We start from the raw sequence: 24,001 nt of genomic DNA on the forward strand, positions 1-24,001 counted from the left end.
GTCCCACCGGGCGCGCCAAAATTTGTAGCAATAAATTCTTATCTGCGATTTAAACAAACAAGAAAAACTTGCACAAATATAATGTATTAAATTAAAATAAAAATATTGCGGGTTACAAACTCTAATTTAATCCTCTGATTTTTCCCTAAAAACAATATATGTTTGACTTTCAATTTTGGAGTCGGGTCGTTGACTTGACCTTCTCCGGATTTGATTTTGAACTTGAATAACATTTTCCGAGGGTATTGCGACTTGAATCTCGGATCGAACGCTGAACTTTCACAGACTTTGACTTGAAGATCTTGGAGTTCTTATTGATTTTGCCCTTCAATCTTCCTTCGATCTTGATTTGTTTTAACGCCTTGATTTGATGAAGAACACATTCGATTTGATGAAGATTGCTTTAACACCTTGATTTGATTAAGAACACCTTCGATTTGATGAAGAATGCCTTGAATTTGATGGACATGACTTGAATGTTGTAGAGAGAATTTTCTCCTACGGTTTTTCTTCTTCTTGAGTTGTGTTTTGAATTGTGTAAGGAGGGTCCCTATTTATAGTGGTAGAATAAGAGTCCTACATAAAGTATTCTTGATGACGTGGCTCGATTTGATTGGCATTTATTAAATTGATATTTATCTCTTATAACTCTAAAGAGAAGAAATAATCATATTGGCTAATAATTAATTGATGTTTATCTACACGACTTGTCTTGCAAGGTAAACCAAACCGCCAATGAATCTTCACCCCAAGCACCTCCTACCAAAACCCTAACCGCCGCCAACCAACCAAGGTTCCGCACTCGCAATGAAAAAAATTATTGACACAAATCTGACAATAAAAAATTGAACAAAGTTTCCATAAAAAATAGATCTCGAAGACAAGAATCCAACGATGGGTAGCCCGTCAAATTCCGACTGTCGAACACAAATTACTCCTCCGGCAAGACCCACCGTCGTCGAAATACATTCTGATTGTGAAACGATTGCAGAAACATATTGAATGCTCCAAACTAAATGAAATTACCACCGAAAGAAAGAGCTCGACAAGAGGAATCCAACGGTAGTTAAACCATGGAATTCCGACTACCCGAGAGAGAGTTATGACTTCATGAAGCAACAACGTCGGTTGGAGATCTATGGGGGCGGGATTTGAATCTGAGAGTGATAGAGGAAGAGAAAGACGGATGTGAGTTGACTATGGTTTAAAATTGATTTTAAAAGGGCATTTTAGGTACTTCAGGGTGAGCGAGGGGGTCTGTCAATTAATTTCAAAATGGAGGGGGTTTGTACCAGGGTGTAATCCCTTGGTTGTTAGTTATATATATTTTCGAGCTAATTGCATATAAACCCCTGTGTAATTTCAAATTGTCGAAAAAATCCTCGTGTTAAAAATATTAGCAAGGAGCCCCCCTATGTTGTGTTTTACGAAGCACACCGCCCCTTACTTCAAAATTGATGGTATTAGCTAGGAGCCCCCCTTTGTTGTGTTTTACGAAGCACACCGCCCCTTACTTCAAAATTGATGGTTGACTTGTATGCAATGACTAAACTACCCCTAATAAGTTGTTTGTAATTTTCAATTTAAAAAAAAAAATGAAAGAAAAATATCACACACGCATAGAAAACCAGCTTCTTTCCCCTTCATTGCACGTCTAGGAAAAATGAGAAGAATGGTTGGTAACTATTGTGGGCGGGGAATATATTTTTTTTTTCAGATTAGAAGAAAAAAGTGTCGCGATGGAAATTGTGGATTCAGAAGCTATAGTAGCGGTGGTGGCATTCAAAGGCAACGACGGCAGCGTGGTGGAATTGAAGAGTCAGCTTCGAGTTTGGCGGGGTAACTGTGTAGTGACGGGAAATGATTCTTCGAGTTTGACATTCTTCTTCTTCTTCCTTAGGATACGAACTAAGTTTCACAAATTGGAAGAAAATGTTATGGAAATTGGAAGAAAGTGCTTTGATGAGTTTTTGTATATTTGTTTTTTGTTTGGGCAGGTATGTGCTCAAAAGTTTGAGGCCTCGTTATTCTTCCCTTTTGTTTTCTTGGATTTGGAATAGAAATGGACTTCTTGCTCAGATCTGAGTTTGGTTGATGGTTTTTGCTAGAAAAAACCACGGTGAAAAAGTGGAGGGGCTACTCTTGAGGTTGAAGAAGAGGGCTTAATTAAAAATATAAAGGACTCAATTGAAAATCTTAAAAACTTCAATTTGGTACTTATGAATCCTGGTTGCATTTTGGTATTTTCGTGTCAAAAAATGAACCCCCACTCGCATTCATGGCGAGTAAAGTGCACGGTTAGCTCTCAAGGGCCTTATTGCCTTTAACTAATTTTATAGGGGGGTATTTGCTAATTATTTTAGCTCGAGGTCTTTTTCAGCAATTAGAGATTACACAGGGGTGGTTTTGCAAAAAAAAAACCATATATTTTCTATATGAGGGGATCCCTAAAATAATCCTGTCAATCAACGTCGTCTTGGGCATGCTTGCGGCCGGGTCAAACGGCTGTTAAGTGTATATTTTTACACTTAATCATATCTTTTAATTAGAGCTTTTGGTGTATTTTATTGATAATTAGTGCTTAAAGTGTTGATTTATTGTGCTTTAGGTACAAATTGAAGAATTGGTTAAATAGAGGGTCAAAACTGCAATTTCAAGAGCAAAGAAGCAATAACGAAGACGAAGGATTCGAAGACTCCAAGCATAGATTTATCATCTATGATTTATTTTACTTGTGATTTTACTTTAATCATGAGTATCTAATTCATTTATTTTAGGATTTTATTTCGAACCCTATGTGGGATTTATGAACCCAATTATATGATTTTATGCAAGTTTTAATTACGGATTATTTTTTCTACTTGTGTTATTAAGTTCATAAAACTGGCTACTTTATGTGCTTTTATGCTATTGTTAATCGGATGAATTGGAAGATCGGGTTAACAATTAGAACTGTGGTAGAAGAGCCTTTGTGGTATTAACATATGAATGTTAAACTCTTAGGTAACCATTATTGAGATTTGTGCTTAATGTTGTGTTCTAGAATTGATTGCGTAGGAATACAGTAATTGAATCTAGAGTATTAGAATCGGAATACACGCGGAAGCGGGTTATGATTAATTTAGCATCTCGGGTTAATAATCCGAGTTAATTACTTGCATAATTGAAGGAATTGGGGGAATTAATTATCACATAGGGGGGAGAATAAAATCTTAGACTTGCTATCTCTGATTAAATCTTCGTTTTTAATTGCTTTCGTGCTCTGGTCCGTTTGATTTGCTTTAATTTAGTTTAGTTAATTTAGTATAATTGTTCATCTTTCGACTGTGTAGGGTGGGTTTGATAGCAATTGGTAGGATTTAGCGTCTATAATTAAATAATTAAATATTCTCTGTGGGATCGATACTTGGGACTTAAAAATCCATTATATTACTTGTACGATACATGCACTTGCGTGTAGGTATTACAACCAACAACGGCCCGACCCGTGACCAGATTCTGGGCTTTCTCAAAACCAGTTCCATCGAAGAGATCAATTCATTCTCGTCCAAGATCGCCACTCACGTGTTCGCCGACGGAGGGCCGCTTGGTGGGCCCCATTTGTCCACCGCCAACGGCGTTTGGAATTATCAGAGCCTCCGGATAAAGTCCGCTTTTAAAGAAATTATCAAGAGTTCGTACAAGGCTGCTTCTAATCATGTCGATTTTCAGACTAAGGTTTGTTTTTTCAAGATTTCTTGATCAACAGGAATTAGATTATCTTGTTGGTATTGTCTTGTCTTGTCTTGTGTGTGTGTGTGTGTGTGTGTGTGTGTGTGTGTGTGTTTATCTAACCTTGTCGGTATTGTGAAAGGTGCAAAAAATTGTATCTAACTTTGCTAGTAATACTGACAACAACAATTTACATTAGAAGCTTGATGAATTAATATAGTAGAACATAGAAAAATTAATAACTTGTCTTAAACAATAAACTTTTTGGTTCTGACTCGGTAAAAATGTACTAAATTATTAGTTCGATAATTTAATATTTCGCTATATTAATAGAATTTTGTTTGTTTCAACTGTATCAATTTATAGAGGTTTAAGTACTGTACATGCAAATTATTACATCTTTTTACGTTGACGATTTTCAAAAGTGGAGGAAGTAAGGAAAGAAGTGAACAAATGGGCTGAAAAAGAACGAATGGCCTCATCAAAGATGTACTCGGACCTGGTTCGGTGAATGCTTGGACTAGCTAGGCTTATCTTTGCGAACGCAATGTATTTTAAAGGAGCTTAGGAAGACGAATTTGATGCATCAATGACTAAAGACCACAAGTTTTTCCTCTTAAATGGAAGCTCGATTCAAGTACCCTTCATGACGAGCACGAACAATCAATACATTAGTGAATTTGGTGCATTTAAAGTACCTTTTATGACGAGCTACGAGGATGCCAAAGATCGTTAACGTAAATTCTCAATGTATTTCTGTCTCCCGGACGCCAAAGATGGGCTGCCTGCTTTGCTAGAGAAATTCGGGTCCGAATCCCGATTCATCAAAAACCACGTCCAACAAAGTCTAGTGGAAGTCGGCGAATTTCGAATTCCGAAGTTTAAAATAAGTTTCAATTTTGAGGCTTGGGGGGGTTATTCAAAGACAGGGAGTGGTGCTTCCTTTTTGTCAGGGTGGTCTAATGGAGATATATGGTGGAGTCGACTATTGATGGGAAGATTCTATGCATTTTCGGGATCATCCACAAGGCTTTCATCGAAGTGAACGAGCGAGGCACGGAAGCTGCGGCAGTTACCGTTAGTGACATGTTTGGTGGTTGTTGTTGTAGAAGATAATAATATGAATAATGTTTTTCATATTTTTCATCAACCAACACTACATTCTTATATATACATACATGCATGATCAAAAAGGATCAAGCAAATATTCTTTAATAAATGTATATAAAATCAAATCAAATATCCTAATGATATTTACAATTAAATCAAATATTGCATATAATCAAATCAAATATCTTTGGGATTATCTCTAATATGCCCCCTCAAGATGGAGCTCCGTGAGGAGAGTCCAATCTTGTCTCTTAGATAAAGAAATCGAGCTCGAGGTAGTAGTTTGGTGAGAGCATCGGCTAATTGATCGGTGGATGAGACATGAGCAACTCGTAGATCTCCATTTTGAACTTGAACTCTAATAAAGTTAAAGTCAATGGCAACATGCTTCATACGAGAATGGAATACTGGATTATAACACAATTGTGTAGCTCCAATATTATCACAGTAGATAACGGGTGACTGAGGTAGTTGGATATGGAGATCGGTGAGAAGAGAACTTATCCAAGATAATTCAGCAGCTGTAGCAGCAACAGACCGATATTCGGCTTCAGTAGAAGAGCGAGCAATTGTACGTTGCTTCTTGGAACTCCACGAAATAGGATTGCGACCGAGATAAACAATATAAGCACTGGTAGAAGAGAAATCGTCATTATTTCCCGCCCAATCCGCATCGGAAAAGGCATGGAGTGACAGTGGAGAATCACGATAGAGACATATGCCATAATCAGAAGTACCAGAAAGATAGCGTAAGAGGCGCTTAACTGAAGTCCAATGGTCGGTGGTTGGACGATGCATGTATTGAGATAGCTTGTTTACTGTAAAAGCTATTTCTGGCCGAGTAAGAGACAAGTACTGTAAGCTACCCACGAGGGCTCTGTATTCCGTAGGATCAGTAAGAGTAGTGCCCGAGTGAAGCGTAAGTGTTGGACTAGTGGGGAGAGGGGTGAGTACTGATTTGCTATCAATCATATTGGTACGAGAAAGAAGATCGAGAATGTACCAGCGTTGAGAAAGAATAACTCCATGTTCGTGCGGAGTGACTTCCACACCAATGAAGTAGGCAAGCGGTCCAAGATCTTTAATGGAAAATCGATGAGAGAGAGATGTAACAATCTGGTTGACTGTAGCATTACTGTCACCTGTGATTATAATATCATCCACATAGACAAGAAGATATACACATTGATTACCATTGTGGAGAATAAAAAGAGATGTATCTGCATGTGAGTTTCAAAATCCAATTGCAATAAGAAATTGACGAAGCTCATTGTACCATGCACGCGGAGCTTGTTTAAGGTCATACTACAACAAAAATGTCTTTTAGGGACACTGAAAAATGTCCTAAAACATACCATTTAGAGGCACTTGCAGCTATAAGGGCAAATAAAACAAATGTCGCGTAGTTGTGTGTCGCAATAGCTCATGAGGCACTTATTACATGTCCCGATACAATTTTCTTTTCCAGACACTCCTATATGTCCCGATATAATATTTTGAGGCATTTATATGTGTCTTCTAAAAATCGTACTATTTTTTACTAAGAAACTTTTTGAGACACTTTCATCAACTTTGAGCCATTTGCATTTGTCACAAAAATATATGTTAGGACATTATAAATTTCCATATATATATATATATATATATATATATATATATATATATATAATTACTCGTTATTGAAATAATTATTTCTACATTGACATTGAATAAGAAAAAATATAAAATAAAAATTTACAATAACTATCAATCATCGAAATTTCATTTACATTTGCTCGCGAAAGTTTACAAATATTACAATCAATTTCAATATCTGGTGATTTTACAACTGTTGTACCAAAAACTATGCCTATGTTTTCTACAGAATTATAGAGAACATCATATTTAACTAATCATTCTAATATTCTAACACTAAAAACTCAAAATGCATGATTTAGCTCCACCATATGCTTCACTGCATCAACAATAAAACACATTAATTAATAACAATAAAATAAGTCACAAATTCCAAAATGAATAGCAAACTTGTATCCCTGTCACAGTAGGTATATTGGTTGATGCAAAAATCGAATGAATACACCATGACAGAATTGTACGCAAAACAAAATTGAATTTAGATACAACTTACTCAATACTACCACTATCAATCATCTACTATTAGCTCCTAATACTTGGAACATGTTTTCATTTATGTAATAGGAGTAGTAAGAACAAATAGCTATCACTAACAGTTTCGAGGCACATTACAGAAATGAATAACACGAGATGCATAAAGTACACTTTGGGCACTAACATGACTTTGTTATATGTTTTAGAACAACTATTTACTCAAAAGAAAATAGAACAACTATTGGTGCTCCTTCTAAATGATATTATTAGATTTAGCTCTCATTTCTATATTAAACTATAGACAGTTGATGTGCATAAGCTTCTAACATTAGGACTCGAGATAGTTCAAGGAAAAACACATTCGGTTGTAAAAAATGAAAAAAATGAAAAAATGAGATTACCTTCCATTCCCCTACACAAACCCAATATACCATATGAAGATTCCGAGCATTGGGAAGACCAGTCTTGCCACCGGTAGAAGCAAGGTTCAGCTCAAGCTCGATGCAATTTTTGTATATAGCCAATCCTGGATGGGGGAAAGCGAGAAATCTGGGCTCGAGAGAAATAATAATAATCATATATCAGGAACCATAATATATAATGCCGAGTGAAAAAGAAAGGAAGAAATAAAACAAAAAACCCAGTGCTTTACATCTTATCATGAACTATCACTTTCACCATCTCCGGCAAATGACGAAAAGGAAGCTTCCACAAGCTTGTCAAAATGATGTCGATGATTTGTGAAATATTTAAGCCCCCTACAACAAAAGTTGCATATCAATGCCATAATTAAGACCGTGATTTGAAAATTTCTTACAGTAGAAGAAATCGAGTAGTCAATACGCATATAAATTTCCACATACCATAATCCACAGGTTTTTTCGCTTCTGAAACACTAACTTTCGTCAAATATTTCTGAGAAGTAAAAAGATACATAGTAGATCAACCTTGCTCGTTGAAAGATATTTATTCGGAATGAATCTCATTTTTATGGAGAGACAGAGTCCACAGATATACTGCATCTGAAAAATTCCATGAGCAAAGCTTTTTTTAATAACATCATCTTAGCAAAAGGCCTTGAGACATCACAATTAACCATTAACGTTAGCCGAAAAATCAAACTTTCTCATTAAGCTAGTTGACTAGACAAATAATGTGTAATCTACAAATTCTATTCCTATAATTTGGCACAAAATAAATTTGAAAACAAAATACAAATCTTTATTTAGATGCAAACCTATAGCCATTTTCATTGATTTGTTTATTGGTTACAACTCATTTCTTCGATATTTTGCTTCTGTAGGAAAAAAATGTCACCAATAACATTATTAATTTGGCAACGACATAATTAAAAATACCCTCGACTATACAACACAAACAAGGGAATGATTTGAGTTGATACCAAGAAAAAATGAAAACTTATAGTTGCAAATAACAAGAAAAAAAGTAAATATAACTATCAGCAATAACAACTAAAATAAAAGATGCAAAAAGCCCTTAACAATAGTAATATATCAAAATCAAAATCAAAATCATAGACAATAATTAAAAATAAAAGATGCAAAATGTCCTGCAACCACTGAAACAACAAAAATTAGAAGTATCAATTAGATGCCCAGATATAACTACTTTCGTTGCCTCTTTCAATTTAAAATAAGGGTTTCAAATAAGCAAAGAAAAATAAATTGCTAGGGATTAGGAGAAGGTAGAAAAATATAGATTGGGGGAAGAGCTGACGAGACAGGAATCAAGAGAAGACGAGAAATACAATCAGGGAAGGATGCGATTACCTTTGAATATGGAGATATGGAGTCGCTCTCTCCTTGAGGAGAAGCCTCGGCCTCTGGATATTGTCGATGAAAGGGTTAACTCGAGCGAGTAGAAAACCACTTAAATTATGAAAATTATTATTTTTAAAATATATCTAGTAAATTATATTTAAATTTTAAAGTGTCCCTAAAAATTAGATGTTGCGATACATCGGAAAAAGTATCCTAAAAAAATTACACTTGAGGCACTTATAAACATGTGTCGCCAAATTATAAATGTCCGAATAGGTCCTAAAATTAGAAAATTTCATAAGTGCCCCCAACAAGTTATATTCGAGACATTTATAAAAAAATGCCTCAAAACAAATGTCGCAATATCTACATTTTGTTGTAGATATATATTGCCTTGTGAAGCTTACACACGTGTGTTGGGTAGTCGGGATCAACAAAACCTTGTGGTTGAGCCATATATACATCTTCGCTGAGATGCCCTTGTAAAAAGGCATTATTCACATCGAGTTGTCGGAGAGACCATCCACGACTTATAGCTATACTAAGGACAATCCAAACTGTGGTAGGCTTAATGACTGGGCTAAATGTATCATTGTAATCTACACCAGGTCGTTGCTGAAATCCTTTAGCGACCAACCGAGCCTTGTACCTATCAATTGAACCATCAGAGTGACGTTTAGTTCGGAAAATCCATTTGCAACCAACAATATTTTGGGAAGGTACATATGGAACTAACTCCCATGTCCCATTTCGAACAAGAGCATCATATTCTTCAGACATGGCTTGACGCCATTTAGGATCTTTGATGGCTTGGGTTGCAGTTGTGGGTTCTAACTCAGTGTTATTGGAAAGTTGGGCAGTGAGGTTCAATTTTTTGGTAGGTTTGTGGATTGAATTTTTAGCCCGTGTAGTCATACGGTGTGAGTTATGGTTTTCAGGTACATGTATGGCTTGTTGGATGTTTGATGCAGGAGGGTTTGTGCGATTAGGTGATTGAGTCGGTGCTAAGGTTACAGTTGGTGGGTTTAGAGGTGATGGAGTGTTTGAGGATATGGGTTGGATGTTTGGTTCAGGAGGGTTTGCGAGATTAGGTGATTGGGTCGGTGCTAAGGTTATTGTCGGTGGAGTATTTGAGAGTGCTGATGGATTGGGTGGTGTCGGGACTTCACTCGAGAGCATAGAAGGAGACCGCTCGTTAGATGGCGTGGAGAGTGGCCGGAGGTGAGTTTCTTGTGACGAAATTTGTAGAGGTGGCGCGATCCATGTGGAGATGTTGTGTGGTTCAGGGCGAGGTAAATGGGTATTAAGGGAAGAGAACGGGAAAACCGATTCAACAAACTTGACGTGACGAGATATAAACATTTTATTGTTAGAAGGATCATAACAAAAATATGCACTTTGTGTGAGAGAGTACCCAAGGAAGACACAAGGTGTAGAGCGAGATTCTAGTTTATGGGAAGAATATGGTAGAAGCCAAGGGTAACATAGGCAACCAAAGATCTTGAGTTTAGAATAGTTAGGAGAAGTACCAAAAATCTTTTCAAAAGGTGACAAGAGATTTAATGTTAGAGTCGGCATACGATTTATTAGATAAACAACATTGATGAATGCATGCGACCAAAAAGTTAAAGGAAGTGAAGCATGAGAGAGAAGTGTGAGACCAGTTTCGACTATGTGACGGTGACGTCTTTCAGAAAAACCATTATTTTCCGGTGTGTGAGATGGTGTTTTAAGGTGAGAAATACCGTGAATGGCTAAATAGGAAGTTAGGCTAATATATTCGCCACCATTGTCAGAATAAAGAGTTTTAATTTTTCTGTCAAAGTAGTTTTCGACAATTGTTTTGAATCGTTGGAAGACATCGTAAACATCTGATTTGTGCTTGAGTGTATAAAACCATGTATATTTTGTAAAATGATCAACAATAATAACATAATATTTAAAACCATCATGGGAAACTACGGAAGAAGTCCACACGTCGGAAAACATAGTTTGAAGAGGTTGAGTTGAAACAAGTGATGTGGTAGAAAAAGGGTGTAATGCCCAATCAATCCATACATGGCCAATAATATTGCATCAATGCATATTGTTAGAATTCATTATTCATGATGCATGACCGCGACTACTAGCTTCACATGTGGCTTAATTGTGTTTTAATACGTGATCGAATACTTTTCTTAAAATGTGCTAATACATGATACATGTTATTGAACTTCTACTTTATGATTTAACATGAACTTAAGTGATTTATTGTAGTGAGAATCTCAGTTTCTCGGTTAAGAAGGGATCAATGTGCTAAACGGTGATATATTTGTCTTAATTGCATATCTGCATTTTAATATGATTAATTACATATATAATTACTTGAAGTAACTCGTATTAGACTAAAACCAAAAGTATGCAAAAGGGTGCAATTTGATTGGTTGGTTGACTAGGTTGCACAAGACCATTCTGAAATTGTTTACACTTGATTATAATGAGTAAGCATCAGCCCCCTATCTCATGTCAAGCTAAAAAAACGTGGAGGAACCACAAGAATGCAGCAAAAGTGTGTTTTAATGTGACTTTTGCTACGTGTTCTTCATGATGTTTGAATGATTGATGATTCATAGCGATATGAAAGAATATGTTTTCAAAATGGGAGTATGGTACTTGATTGATGGTCGAGTAGGCAAGGGACGCGGGAGGAACCGGCGGACCCAATACATGGTGGCAAATACCTGAGGTCGAAAGACCAGTATGGAAAACCCACGATTAAAGAAATGAAATACGGCTAATACCTGAGGTCGAAAGGCCGGTATGGAAACCCCCGTATTATCTATTGGCCAAATATGATGAACAGGTTCCGAAAATCAAAGTCTATTGCTATCAGTCAAGTACCACACTTCAAGGGTACCCGATAAAGAGAAGGATTTCAAAGAAAAGGATCATGAATGAAGTTATATGTGATATTGTGCATATTGAATGAATAACGTGTTATGTGATATATTGCTATTACATCTGTTTCAACTTGCTGAGCTATTAGCTCATTAGGTTCTTATGATGCAGGTAATGATGTACATGTTTAGAAGTTGACCTAGCCAAGAGCGGCAAGTCAGATATTTGTTCATATGCCATGCTTCGAGCCATTTTGTGGCCGAGCTAGAAACTCTGATTTCATTTTGTTAGCCGCTCTATTATGGTTTTTGTACAATGTAATTTTGTAAACCATGAATATATATATATATATATATATATATATATATATATATATATATATATATATATATATATATATATATATATATATATATATATATATATATATATATATATACACTTTGAGAAAGTACAAAGTTTGATTTCTTTTCAAAGCATATAACGTATTTTTGTATTAAAACCATAATGTTTAAGTATATATATAAAAGGTTAGCATCCCTAACTTAATGGTGGTGATCCGATTGGATTCAGCTGTTAGGTTGTGGGGCGTTACAAAGGGAGTTTGTGACTTTTATTGCAGTGGCATGCATTACATGAATTAGGCAGAATTGAAGACGACAAATCTAAGTTATAATGAGACGCAAGATGTTTTAGAATACAGAAAGACGGATGACCTAATCTATGATGCCACTCAGACGAAGTGGTTTTGGCATTAGAAAAGGCAATTAGAGGTGGTTTCAGGGATGAGGAAGTGGGCCACTCATACACTCCATCCTTCGTTTGGCCCTTTTGTAGAATTGCCCCCGTGCGAAGTTCCTTCACAAGAAAATGAAATGGTAAGAATTCAATGGATACATTATTAGTGAGGTAGAATTGTGAAATAGATATTAAATTATTTTTCATGCTGGGAACACATAAAACATTAGATAAATTGAACGAAGCGGTCGGGGTAATGAGGGAAGTGGAACCAGTATGTGTTATCGATAGACCCGAGCCATCGCCAATCATAACATCGTATGTGCCTGTGTATGGTGCATGAAGAGATAAGTTGCTCAGGTCGGCAGTGACATGATGAGAGGCACCACTGTCAAGGAGCCACGGTGGAGTTGCAGATGCAGAGGTGGCAGCAAAATGAGCCCTAGGTTGCCATGGTGTTGTAGAACGACCAATCGGAATTTGAGTTGAGGACGATGAGTCATTCGGTACAAGACGAAATGAAGAACATCGTTTGGCAGTATGACCTTGAATACCACAAATTTGACAGTGGCCAAGATATGGTCGTGATAGTGAACGATCACCTTGAGATTGACTTTGACCCGAAGAAGGTCGCCAATTGAAGGAAGGACGTCATTTGGTGTTGGCCGATGGTGGACGCCACCCAGAGGTACGCAGATCTGCATGGGTGCGTTGTGCGGGATTGGCAGTGGCTGGCATATAAGATTGATCGGGTTTCTTCTCTTGCAAATGCGCTTCAAAAGTGAGTAGTTTTTCATGAAGCTCATCAAATGTGATCGGTGTGTCACGAGCGTTGACAGCATTGACAAGATCTTTGTAATCATTGCCGAGACCGTCAAGATTTTTTCCACTAGATCATCATCATCCATAGGGACACCCAATAACGCAAGTTCATCTGCACGAGCTTTGACAGATTGTAGAAATTCTGTTATGCTTTGAGCGCCTTTAGTAGGGTTTTTGAGGTGGCTTTTAACTTTTTTGATCCGCCCTCGAGATGCTTTGGCATAAGTATTAGCGAGAATAGTCCAAGCTTCACGAGATGTTGTTGCACGGGCAATGAAAGGAATGATGGTAGGAGAAAGTGAGCCAATAATAGCGTTGAGTATAAGTTGATCCTGACGAATCCAAAAGGTATGAGCAGGGTTCGGTTGTGTTGTTTGGTTTGTAGTGATGGTAGCGGGTGGGCAAGGTTTGGTTCCATCAATATAACCAATGAGATCATAACCAAGAAAAAGGGTTTGAAATTGGAATTTCCATGAGGTGTAATTAGTAGAGGAAAGTTTAAGAGGGGCCTGAGCAAATACATTGATGGTAATAAGTGTTTGGCTTGTATCAATAGTGGTAGTTGGAGGAGTAGCAGTATTGGCCATGGTGTAATTTGAGGTGTAGAGATATTAGAAGAATGAGAGAGAGGGGTTTGTAAAAAAAATGTTGCTCTGTATACCATGTAGAAGATAATAATATGAATAATGTTTTTCATATTTTTCATTAACCAACACTACATTCTTATATATACATACATGCATGATAAAAAAGGATCAAGCAAATATTCTTTAATAAATGTATATAAAATCAAATCAAATATCCTATATTTACAATTAAATCAAATATTGCATATAATCAAATCAAATATCTTTGGGATTATCTCTAATAGTTGTTGGGAGAAGAAGAAGAGATTGGATTTTGTGGCTGACCATCCTTTCCTATTTGTTATAAGAGAATATGTGGGTGGTGTGCTGCTTTTCGTTGGCCAACTACTTATTCCTCTTGACGGTTAATATGAGTTGAAGGAGAAGCTTGAGACGTGTTAATTTAATAACCCTAAAATAATTAACCTTAATATCTACCTTATTTTTTAATTTTTTAAATCATTTTTCAAGTAATTAAATGTATATCAATTTCAATATATTTATTTAAGGGGTTTGTATGCATAAGTTTATTATTCTAGGTTCAGGGGCTATATCTCTTTCACCAATAAGTTGATCCTTTTAATATTTATTATAAATAAATGAAACATTCATGTATATCCCAATATTAGCCTCAACCATTTATACCTAATTTTTAATTTTAACCCCAATTTAATCAATTTTGTCCACAAGAATCCAATTTTGTCACAAAAATTCAATTTTGACTTTTTTTGGAGCATACTTTAATATGCTCCAATTTCATCCTTAACTAAATTTAATCTCAATTTGACCCGAAATTTCACAAATTACTCAATTTTGACCCAAAACCTTTTTTTTTTCAAATTTTGTTTTTTTTTCAAAAAAAAAAAAATTGCCGCCGGTTTCCGGCGTTGAACGCCGGTCTCCGGCGGTGACTTTTCAATTTTTCTTTTCTTTTTTTTTTCTTCTTTCTTTCGGATTTTTTCGCCGGTTTCCGGCGTTGACTTTTTTTTTTTTCTTTTCTTTTCTTCCGGATTTTTAGCCGGTTTTCGGCGTTGATTTTTTTTAGTGTTTTTTTAAGTTTTTTCTTTTTGTTGTTTTCTTTTTTACGTCCGCCGCTAAACGTTGACCGTAATTGTGCTGCCACTGATAGTAAATTAAGGTAATTATACTGTCAATGACAGTTAATTAACGTAATTGTACTGCCGTTGACAATACATTTATGTAATTGTTCTATCGTTGACAGTAAATTAACGTAATATTATTATTTTTTATTTTTTGTTATTTTTTTAATTTTGTTTGATTTGTTGACAAGTCAACGTAATTATATTACTGTCGTTGACAGTAAAATAACTGTAAACACAATAATATTACTGTCAACAACATCAATATTATTATTTTTTTGGGTTTTTTTGTTTTGTTTGAGTTATTCACGGAGTAACGTAATAATATTACTGTCTATTATTGTATTATTACTGTAAACACAATAATATTACTGTGGTTAACGGTAATATTACTGTTGTTATAGTAATATTGCTGTCAACCACATCAATATTATTATTTTGTTTGGAATTTTTTGTTTGTTTGAGTTATTCACGGAGTAACGTAATAATATTACTGTCTATTATTGTAAAATTAGTGTGGTTGACGGTAATATTAATGTTGTTATAGCAATATTACTGTCACTCACAGTAATATTAACTATTTTGGCTTTTTATTATGTTTACATTTGTTGAACGGTCAACATAGTAATATTACTTTATTACACAATAATAATGAGTTTTGTTGTGCTAATATTACTGTGCTAGAGATTAATATAGCAATATTATTGTGTTAAACTATAGTGTAGTTAATTTTACTGTGTTTAACAGTAGTATAGTTAATATTACTGTCAATCACAACAATATTGTTGTTTAAACGGAAAAAAAAATAAGTTACAGAAAGAAAGAAAAGAAGAAAAAAAAATAATCAAAAAAGTCAACGCCGGAATCCGGCAAAAAAATCCAAAAAAAAAATTGAAAAGTCAACGTCGGAGACCGGCGTTGACCGTCGCCGGTCAGTGCCGGAATCCGGCGGAAATTTTTTTTTTGAAAAACAAATTTTTTTTGAAAAAAAAAATTTGGGTCAAAATTGAATAATGTGTGAAATTTGGGGTCAAATTGAAGTTAAATTAAGTTAAGGATGAAATTGGATCATATTAAAGTCTGAGGGGTTATTTTAGTCCTTTACAAAAATCTGGACCATGTGTGGACTTATTGGTAAAGGTGTTTTTTGTCTGGATCTCTTTATGAATAAGTACCCATTAATGAGCTTATTTGTAAAGACCCTTTTATTTAATTACTACTCTATATGTTCCATAATAATTGTTGCTTTAAACAAATATTTTTATGTCATATTAACGATCACTTTACAATTCCAGTATTGTATTAACTATTAATTACATATTTCCAATCTCCATGCATTAATTACTAAATAAGAATATTTTGGTCTAACACTATCTATTTTCTTAAAATCAAAATGCATTTACTAAGATTCTTAAGACTTATGCAAATGTGAAAAAAAAAATTAGGAAAAACCTCATCTAAACATTAAATAATAGAGTCTAGGCCCAAATTATTTTTCCGGCCTATATTAGAAAATCCAAACATGACATTTTAGTTACATGGACCAAATTACTTTTCGGTCTTTACCAAGTGGAATATCATTGTATTAAAAATACAACCAAACTACAGGGGTTTAAATGCAATTTACCCATAATACAATTAGTGATACTTCTTATTTCACACGACTTTTTTTTCAGTGGACCAATTCTTTCTCCACAATTGTTAACTGTGTCCTAGTCATTCTTCTTTAATACTAAAAACAAAAGTTAATATATTTGCCCAAAGTCCTTTTAAATACCAGATCAAATATTTCATCTCCATCATAATAGACATATGAAAAATGGAACTCCACAGAGAATCCATCCTAAACCAGACCTATGTTTCCTTCTCACTGGCAAAGCAACTCATCTCCACCGATTACAAGGACAAAAACGTAATTTTCTCGCCTTTGTCGATCCACATCTTGTTGGGCATGATTGCATCCGGGTCGAAAGGCCCAACCCGAGATCAGATGCTGGGCTTTTTTAAGTCCAATTCCATTCAAGAACTGAACTCGCTCTTGGCGCACCACGTGACCAAGGTGTTCGCCGATGGTGAGCCGCTTGGTGGGCCCTGTTTGTCCTTGGTCAACGGCGTTTGGGTTGACCAGAGTCTCAGCTTTAAGCCCCATTACAAAGAAATTATCCAGAATGGTTACAGGGCTGCTGCTTATCGTGTTGATTTTCTGACTAAGGTTAGTTTTTTTGTTCTTTTAGTTAGTCCACGTATAGACAAAGGTTAGTTTTTTTGTTCTTCTAGTTAGTCCACGTATTTGTCTATGCCTCTATTATATATATTTGGGTTAATTACATTTTGCCACCTGTACTTTGCTTGTTTTTCCACTTTGCCCCTAAACTAAAAACTTTCATATGGGCACACCCAAAACTACTTTTTTGACGCACATAACACCTATGGCGAATATTCCGACGAATCTTTTCACTTACCAGCGCACGCACATGCTTAATGTAAGCTCTTTGTGGTCTTTACTCTTTTCAACTCAAATAATTTGTGGGCCCTGTTTTTTTCTCTTCTTCTCCTTCTCTCTCGCACACGCACACACATACAGACATTCCCACGTCATCATCTTCTTCTTCTCTTCCTCATTTCATGCATTTTTTGTTTGTATTTCATGCATTTTTTCTTGATCGTCTTGATTACAAGAAGAATATCTCATGGCTTTTTATCTTTTCCTTCTCTAGCTATTTGCTTCGTCTCTTGAATGGGTTTTGTAGTTCTTTTCAATATTTTGTTTGGATTTTGAGTTTTCTGCATTTTTACATATACACAAAATTGAGGGGTAAAAATGTCCGAAAAGTGAAACTTTGAACAAATCATATAAATGAGAATCCCAATATCCCACATCATCATCCACTAATAGATTGTAAAATGTAAACAAAATGACAACTTTGTTACATTTTGTAGTTCAAGGGTATTTTGTACGACCACATAGTTTAGGGGTGTAAATCTAATATAGCTGGGATACGTAAAAATCAACTGTGGATTTGTAAAGTGCCTTTCATTGACAAAATTGATAACCGTAAGTATAGCTTTTCAAAGTTTACGTGTGTTGCAGTTTTATTTTAATTATTGTATTTCTTATCTTGATGTTTTTTGAAGGCTGCTGAGGTAATAGAAGAAGTGAATAAATGGGTTGAGAACGAAACAAATGGCCTCATCGAAGAAATATTGCCACCTGATTCAGTTGATGCTAGCACTAGGCTTATCCTTGCTAATGCAGTGTATTTTAAAGGAATGTGGGAGGAACAATTTGATTCGTCGGTAACTAAAGACGATGATTTTTTCATCTTAAACGGAAGCTCAATTAAAGTACCTTTCATGACAAGTTGGGAGAGGCAATATATCCGTTATTTTGAGGGTTTTAAGGTTTTAAGGCTGCCGTATAAACAAGGTGAAGATAAACGCAAATTCTCAATGTATATATTTCTTCCAGATGCAAAAGATGGACTACCATCCTTGATAGAAAAAGCCGGCTCTGAATCTGGATTTATCGAGAAACACCTCCCTCTCTGGGACGTCAAAGTTGGTAATTTCCGAATTCCAAAGTTTAAGATAGAATTCGAATTTCGAGCGGGAGAAGTTCTGAGGGAGCTCGGAATGGTGCTTCCTTTTTCTTGCGGTGATTTTACTGAAATGGTGTACTCAACTATAACCACCCCGACGGAGAAATTGTTCGTCTCAGAAATTTTCCACAAGGCGTTCGTTGAAGTGAACGAGGAAGGCACGAAAGCTGCAGCAGTTTCGGTTGGTGTATTTCAACTTCAATGTTTGAGAATTGAGACGAAATTTGATTTTGTGGCTGATCATCCTTTCATGTTTGTTATAAGAGAAGATATGAGTGGGATGGTTCTCTTCGTTGGGCAGCTACTTGAACCCTCCACTACTTAATTATCGGCACATGTTAATTTTGTGACATCTTTTGGTTTTGTGGTTGGAATTGATAAAAATATTGAGTGATTAATATATTTTCGTCGATATGATTGTGTAATATAATATGTGTGTCATGTGTACATTTTTTTTTGATTGATTTGAGTAATAACTGGACGGAGAATCCTCTATCTTGTATGGATGATGTAAGATGTTTCACTGTGAAAATGTCGAAAACACCCTTCTCATTCTGTTGGTTTTAGTTTTTAAAAACTGTTTATTTGCCCAATTTTGGTTGGAATAATTTCTTTAGGACAAACTCCATGTAATTATATTCTACTACAATAGGATAACAATTAATTGTAAGCACAAGTCGTAGCAATGGTTGCTTGCTGCAGAAAGTTAACTGAAACAACTAAATCTTGTCCATATATAAGATAAGAAGAAAGTCCTTAATAACATCATATGAAATGTCGTCAATAATTACCCACATAAGAAGAAATAGAATTCAAAAATAGATTAATACGAACTTACGTACATGGTAGATCTGTAAACAATACTTTCTTCTTATTAGCGTATATATTATATATATTACGTATATTATTATTATTCTTATTTATTATAGTTACCTTGTATAATAGCTTACCTTGTGTAGTAGGTTAGGGTTTCCTACATGTAAATATATATATGATTAATATACGTGAGATATATTATTCTCTCTTTTCCTCCAAATCTATTTCTCCTATATGGTAAGGTTAACCTAGCCGTCACCACCCCTTCTTCTCCATAGCCGTCGCCCCCCCTTCTTCTCAATGGCCGGCGACGCTTCTTCTCCCTCCACCGCCTCTCTCAATCCTTTTCACCTTGCTCATGCCATCTCTAATATCAAATCTCTTATCCCCGTTACTCTAGATCTGAAAAATCCCAATTATCAAAAGTGGAGCCACTTTTCCACAATTACCGTCGGTCGTTTCTGCCTCTCCGATCTTCTACATGGAAAACCCCGACCGAATTCGATTTCCGCCGATGAATGGCAGCGCGCCGACTATCTCCTCCAATCTTGGATATACGGCACCATCTCCGATGATTTGTCCAGTATGGTTCTCTCAAAAACCTCCACCGCCAGTGATCTATGGACCGCCATCTCTTCTCTCTTCACCGATAACAAAGATTATCGAGCCATTCAACTTGAAGAAAAATTCAAGTCCCTCAAGAAAGGCACTCTCTCCATTCATGATTATTGCCAAATAATCAAAACCACGGCGGACAACTTGGCCGATGTCGGAAATCCAATCTCCGACAAACAACTCGTCTTATAAACCCTACACGACCTTCCGAAAAATTACGGGACCGTCGCCAACCTCATCTTCTTTCAGAATCCCCTTCCCACCTTTCTACAGACTCGATCGCTTCTTCAGATGGAAGAAACAAGAATTGCTGAACCGGAGCAGACCGCTGCTGTTTTCTACGCTTCCAACGCGAACTGTCCTGCAACAGTTCCCGCGGAGGTAGTTCTTCGCGCTATCAGCGCGAGGGTGGCCGATCCAACTGTCGCGGAGGTCGCAACACTAACCGTCACCCCATGCAGCACTACGGCTACCATAGTGCTCATGGCGCATCTCAACTCTGGCGCGCACCATACCGACAACCGTCAATTCTGGGATCCGCTCCAAATACATCGGGCCACCCATCCACTCCAGCGGCTCAAGCCTACTTTACAGGACCACCTGAACCCTACACCGGCCACTCGGCTCCTACTCAGGTTCATCCGCACCAGTGTTAAGTTTATATTTTTACACTTTATCGTACATTTTTATTTGAGTTTTTGGTGTGTTTTAACAATAATTGGTGCATAAAAAGTTGATTTATTGTATTTTAGGTACAAATTGAAAATTGGAAAAGTATGGGGTCAAAACTGCAATTTTAGAGAAAATATGGGCCAAAAGTGAAAAAATCAAAAAATTGAAGATATATAGCATGGGACGGCCGTCCCAGATTTACACTTAAAACTGGGACGGCCGTCGGAGAAGCAGAAACAACCTCTTGTTTTGGGACGGTCGTCCGAGTTTTAGTACAAAATGCGGGACGACCGTCCGAGATGACGAAAAGGCGCAGTAAAGGAATCCTAATTGCACAAGAAAACTACCTTCTTCTCCATGTTTTCCACCCTATATAAGACCAAGACAAGCACACAATTGGGGATCGATCTTTTACGCAATTTTCAAGAGCAACAAAACAATAACGAAGACGAAGAATTCGAAGACTCCAAGCATAGACTTATCGTTTATGATTAATTTTATTTGCGTTTTTCCTTTAATCATGAGTAGCTAATTTTCTTATTTTTAGGATTTTATTTGGAACCCTATGTGGGATTTATGAACCCAATTCTATGATTTTATGCAAGTTTTAATTCCAGATTATTTCTCCTACTTGTTTTATTAAGTGCATGAATTTGATCACCTTATGTGCTTTTATGTTATTGTTAATCGCATGAATCGGAAGATCGGGTTAATAATTAGAACTGTGGTAGAAGAGCCTTTGTGGTATTAACATAGGAATATAGTTAATCTCTTAGGTAGCCATTATTGAGATTTGTGCTTAATGATGTGTTCTAGAATTAATTGCATAGGAATATAGTAATTAAATCTAGAGTATTAGAATCGTAATACACGCGGAAGCGGGTTATGATTATTTTAGCATCTCAGGTTAATAATCCGGGTTAATTGCTTGCAAAATTGAAGGAATTGGGGGAGTAATAATCACATAGGGGGGAGAATAAAATCTTAGGCTTGTTTACTCTGATTAAACCTTCGTTTTTAATTGCTTTCGTGCTCTTGTTTTTTTAATTTGCTTTTTAATTTAGCTATTTCTCTCAAAATTCGACTGTGTAGGGTGGGCTTGATAATAATTGGTAGGATTTAGCATCTAGGATTAAATAATTAAATATTCTCGGTGGGTTCGATATCCAGACTTTTAGTCCACTATATTACTTGTACGATACGTGCACTTGCGTGTAGGTTATCAACCAACAAGTTTTTGGCGCCGTTGCCGGGGAGTATTTTAATTATTTATTTTATTCTAGCTCTAGATTTGAACAATTTTCACGATTCACCCATTTAATTTTTGTTTTATTTTACTTTTCTTTTTAGGTACTGTATGCGCAGGAGACTCGATCTTGCTAGAGAACCGTTTGATCCCGAAATCGAACGTACTTTTCGAGCCGCTAGGAGACTACAACGCAAAAACAATATAATGGAGGACGAATAACGCAGGGCAGCGGGCAATTTACTCAATGCCAACGGAAACCAAATCCAAGACCCACCCCCTCAACTCTCATTACAGCCAGCAGCTAGGCCACGGGCATTTCAAGACTACATAATCCCCACTCTCGACGGGTTCCGGCCGAGCATCCAATATCCACCTATTGAGGCGCAAAATTTTGAGATCAATCAAGGTCTATTGACGATGCTCCAAAATAACAGGCTATTTAGTGGATTGGCGGGTGAAGATCCCCATCTTCACATTGTCAATTTTCTAGATACCTGTAATTCCCAACGTCAAAACGGCGTTTCTCAAGAGGCGCTTCAATTAATTCTCTTCAAACACTCCTTACAAGGAAGAGCTCGCCAGTGGTTGATGTCCCAAGCCCCCCACTCTATCTCGTCGTGGTCTCAACTCCTCAACCTTTTCATGAAAGTTTATAGCTCACCCGAGAAGGACGAGAGAATCCGACGAGAAATTCATAATTTCGTCCAAGAGCAAGGTGAGCAATTATACGAGGCATGTGAGAGATTTAAAAATCTTTTGCGGCAGTGTCCAACACATGGAGTCCAACAATGGCGGCAAATCAACATCTTCTACCAAGGGATTAACGAGAATGCACGAACCGTCTTAGATGCATCAACCGGGGGAAATTTCATGAGTCAATCGATACCGGATGCATTTATCATGTTGGATCAAATTGCACAAAATCGGTTTGCCAAGTCAAGCGAGAGGACGATTAGTGGAGCCTCTCATATGGACAGCGGGGCGACCTCTCATATGGCACCACACTCAGGTAATTTCAATTTTGTTTTTAATCCTGGCAGTAATTTCCCAAAACATGTCGTCGTCGGTAATGGTTCCACCCTCCCCATAACCGACATAGGCCACACAATTCTTCTCACTACTCCTTTCCGCCTCACAAATGTCTATGTCACACCCAATATCGTCAAACACCTTATCTTTGTTCGAAAGTTCACCCGCGACAACTCATGTTCGGTTGAATTTGACCCGCAAGTCGAGTCGAGATTTTCAGGTGCAATAGCCCCACCTCGCCTCCCACTGCTTTCCTCACTGTCGCAACACCTTCGTCTCGCACTCTTTGGCATCGGCGTCTAGGCCATCCCGGTAAACACGTCATGTCCCGTTTATTTTCAAGCACTTTTCTTTCCCATAATAAAGACCCTATGGAGTCTCTTTGTAATGCCTGTCAATTAGGCAAACATTTTCGTCTACCATTTTTTTCTCAAAAATCTACTACTGTTGCTCCATTTCAAATTATTCATGCTGATTTATGGACTTCTCCTGTTTCTAGTCTTACGAGTTTCAAATATTATCTTGCGTTAGTTGATGATTTTACCTATTATTTATGGACTTTTCCTCTTCGAAATAAATCTGACGTTTTTACAACCTTTGTCAATTTTCATACACTTCTCAAAACTCAATTCCAACATCCCTTGAAAGCCTTACAAAGTGATAATGGTCGTGAATTCAAAAATGCGGATTTTCAAAACTACTTCACTAAACACGGCATCCTAAATCGTTTGTCGTGTCCCCACACCTCCCCTCAAAACGGACATGCATAACGAATGATCCGCACTATAACTAACATGATTCGATCCCTCATCTTTCAAGCTCATCTTCCTCCTACTTATTGGGTCGAAGCCCTTCATATGGCCACACACCTACTCAATATCTTACCTACCAAAACAACACAAAACCGGACTCCTCACGAAACTCTTTACCTCATCAAACCTACATACTCTCATCTTCGAGTATTCGGCTGTCTCTGTTATCCCAACCTCACTGCCACCACACCACATAAACTCACCCCCCCCCCCGTTCTACTCCTTGTGTCTATCTCGGTCACCTTTCCTCTCACAAAGGCTATCGTTGCCTTGATAGATCCACTGGCCGAGTCATAATTTCTCGTCATGTTACCTTCGACGAAACTCACTTTTCT

At 36.7% G+C, this 24,001-nt stretch overlaps 2 protein-coding genes and 1 pseudogene across 2 annotated transcripts; 2 read left to right on the forward strand and 1 right to left on the reverse strand.

Moving 5' to 3' along the window:
• The first annotated feature begins 1,739 nt into the window (after positions 1 to 1,739).
• Positions 1,740 to 14,239, forward strand: LOC105951206 (serpin-ZX-like; annotated as a pseudogene).
• On the reverse strand, positions 6,544 to 8,851 carry LOC148770175 (uncharacterized). Its single transcript, XM_088819864.1, has 5 exons — positions 8,721 to 8,851; positions 7,794 to 8,227; positions 7,583 to 7,688; positions 7,332 to 7,479; positions 6,544 to 6,775 (listed from the first exon to the last, which is right to left on the reverse strand). Exons 2-5 carry the CDS (start codon positions 7,864 to 7,866, stop codon positions 6,773 to 6,775), a joined length of 330 nt encoding a protein of 109 aa, XP_088675990.1. The 5' UTR covers positions 7,867 to 8,227; positions 8,721 to 8,851; the 3' UTR covers positions 6,544 to 6,772.
• Positions 14,240 to 16,629: 2,390 nt separating the features above from the next.
• LOC105951207 (serpin-ZX) lies at positions 16,630 to 18,918 on the forward strand. The gene is made up of 2 exons (XM_012974595.2): positions 16,630 to 17,086; positions 18,010 to 18,918. Exons 1-2 carry the CDS (start codon positions 16,694 to 16,696, stop codon positions 18,796 to 18,798), a joined length of 1,182 nt encoding a protein of 393 aa, XP_012830049.1. The 5' UTR covers positions 16,630 to 16,693; the 3' UTR covers positions 18,799 to 18,918.
• Positions 18,919 to 24,001: the final 5,083 nt, after the last annotated feature.

This window comes from Erythranthe guttata, chromosome 6 (assembly GCF_056151865.1).
Source record: "Erythranthe guttata isolate IM_541 chromosome 6, IM_541, whole genome shotgun sequence".
NCBI classification, from domain to species: domain Eukaryota; kingdom Viridiplantae; phylum Streptophyta; class Magnoliopsida; order Lamiales; family Phrymaceae; genus Erythranthe; species Erythranthe guttata.

Coding starts and splice junctions, on each gene's coding strand:
- LOC105951207 (XM_012974595.2), top strand. CDS start 16,694: ATGGAACTCCACAGAGAATCCATCCTAAACCAGACCTATGTTTCCTTC. Junction 17,087..18,009: donor GTGTTGATTTTCTGACTAAG/GTTAGTTTTTTT, acceptor TGTTTTTTGAAG/GCTGCTGAGGTAATAGAAGA.
- LOC148770175 (XM_088819864.1), bottom strand. CDS start 7,866: ATGTATCTTTTTACTTCTCAGAAATATTTGACGAAAGTTAGTGTTTCA. Junction 7,689..7,793: donor GAAAAAACCTGTGGATTATG/GTATGTGGAAAT, acceptor CTTTTGTTGTAG/GGGGCTTAAATATTTCACAA. Junction 7,480..7,582: donor GTGATAGTTCATGATAAGAT/GTAAAGCACTGG, acceptor TCTCGAGCCCAG/ATTTCTCGCTTTCCCCCATC.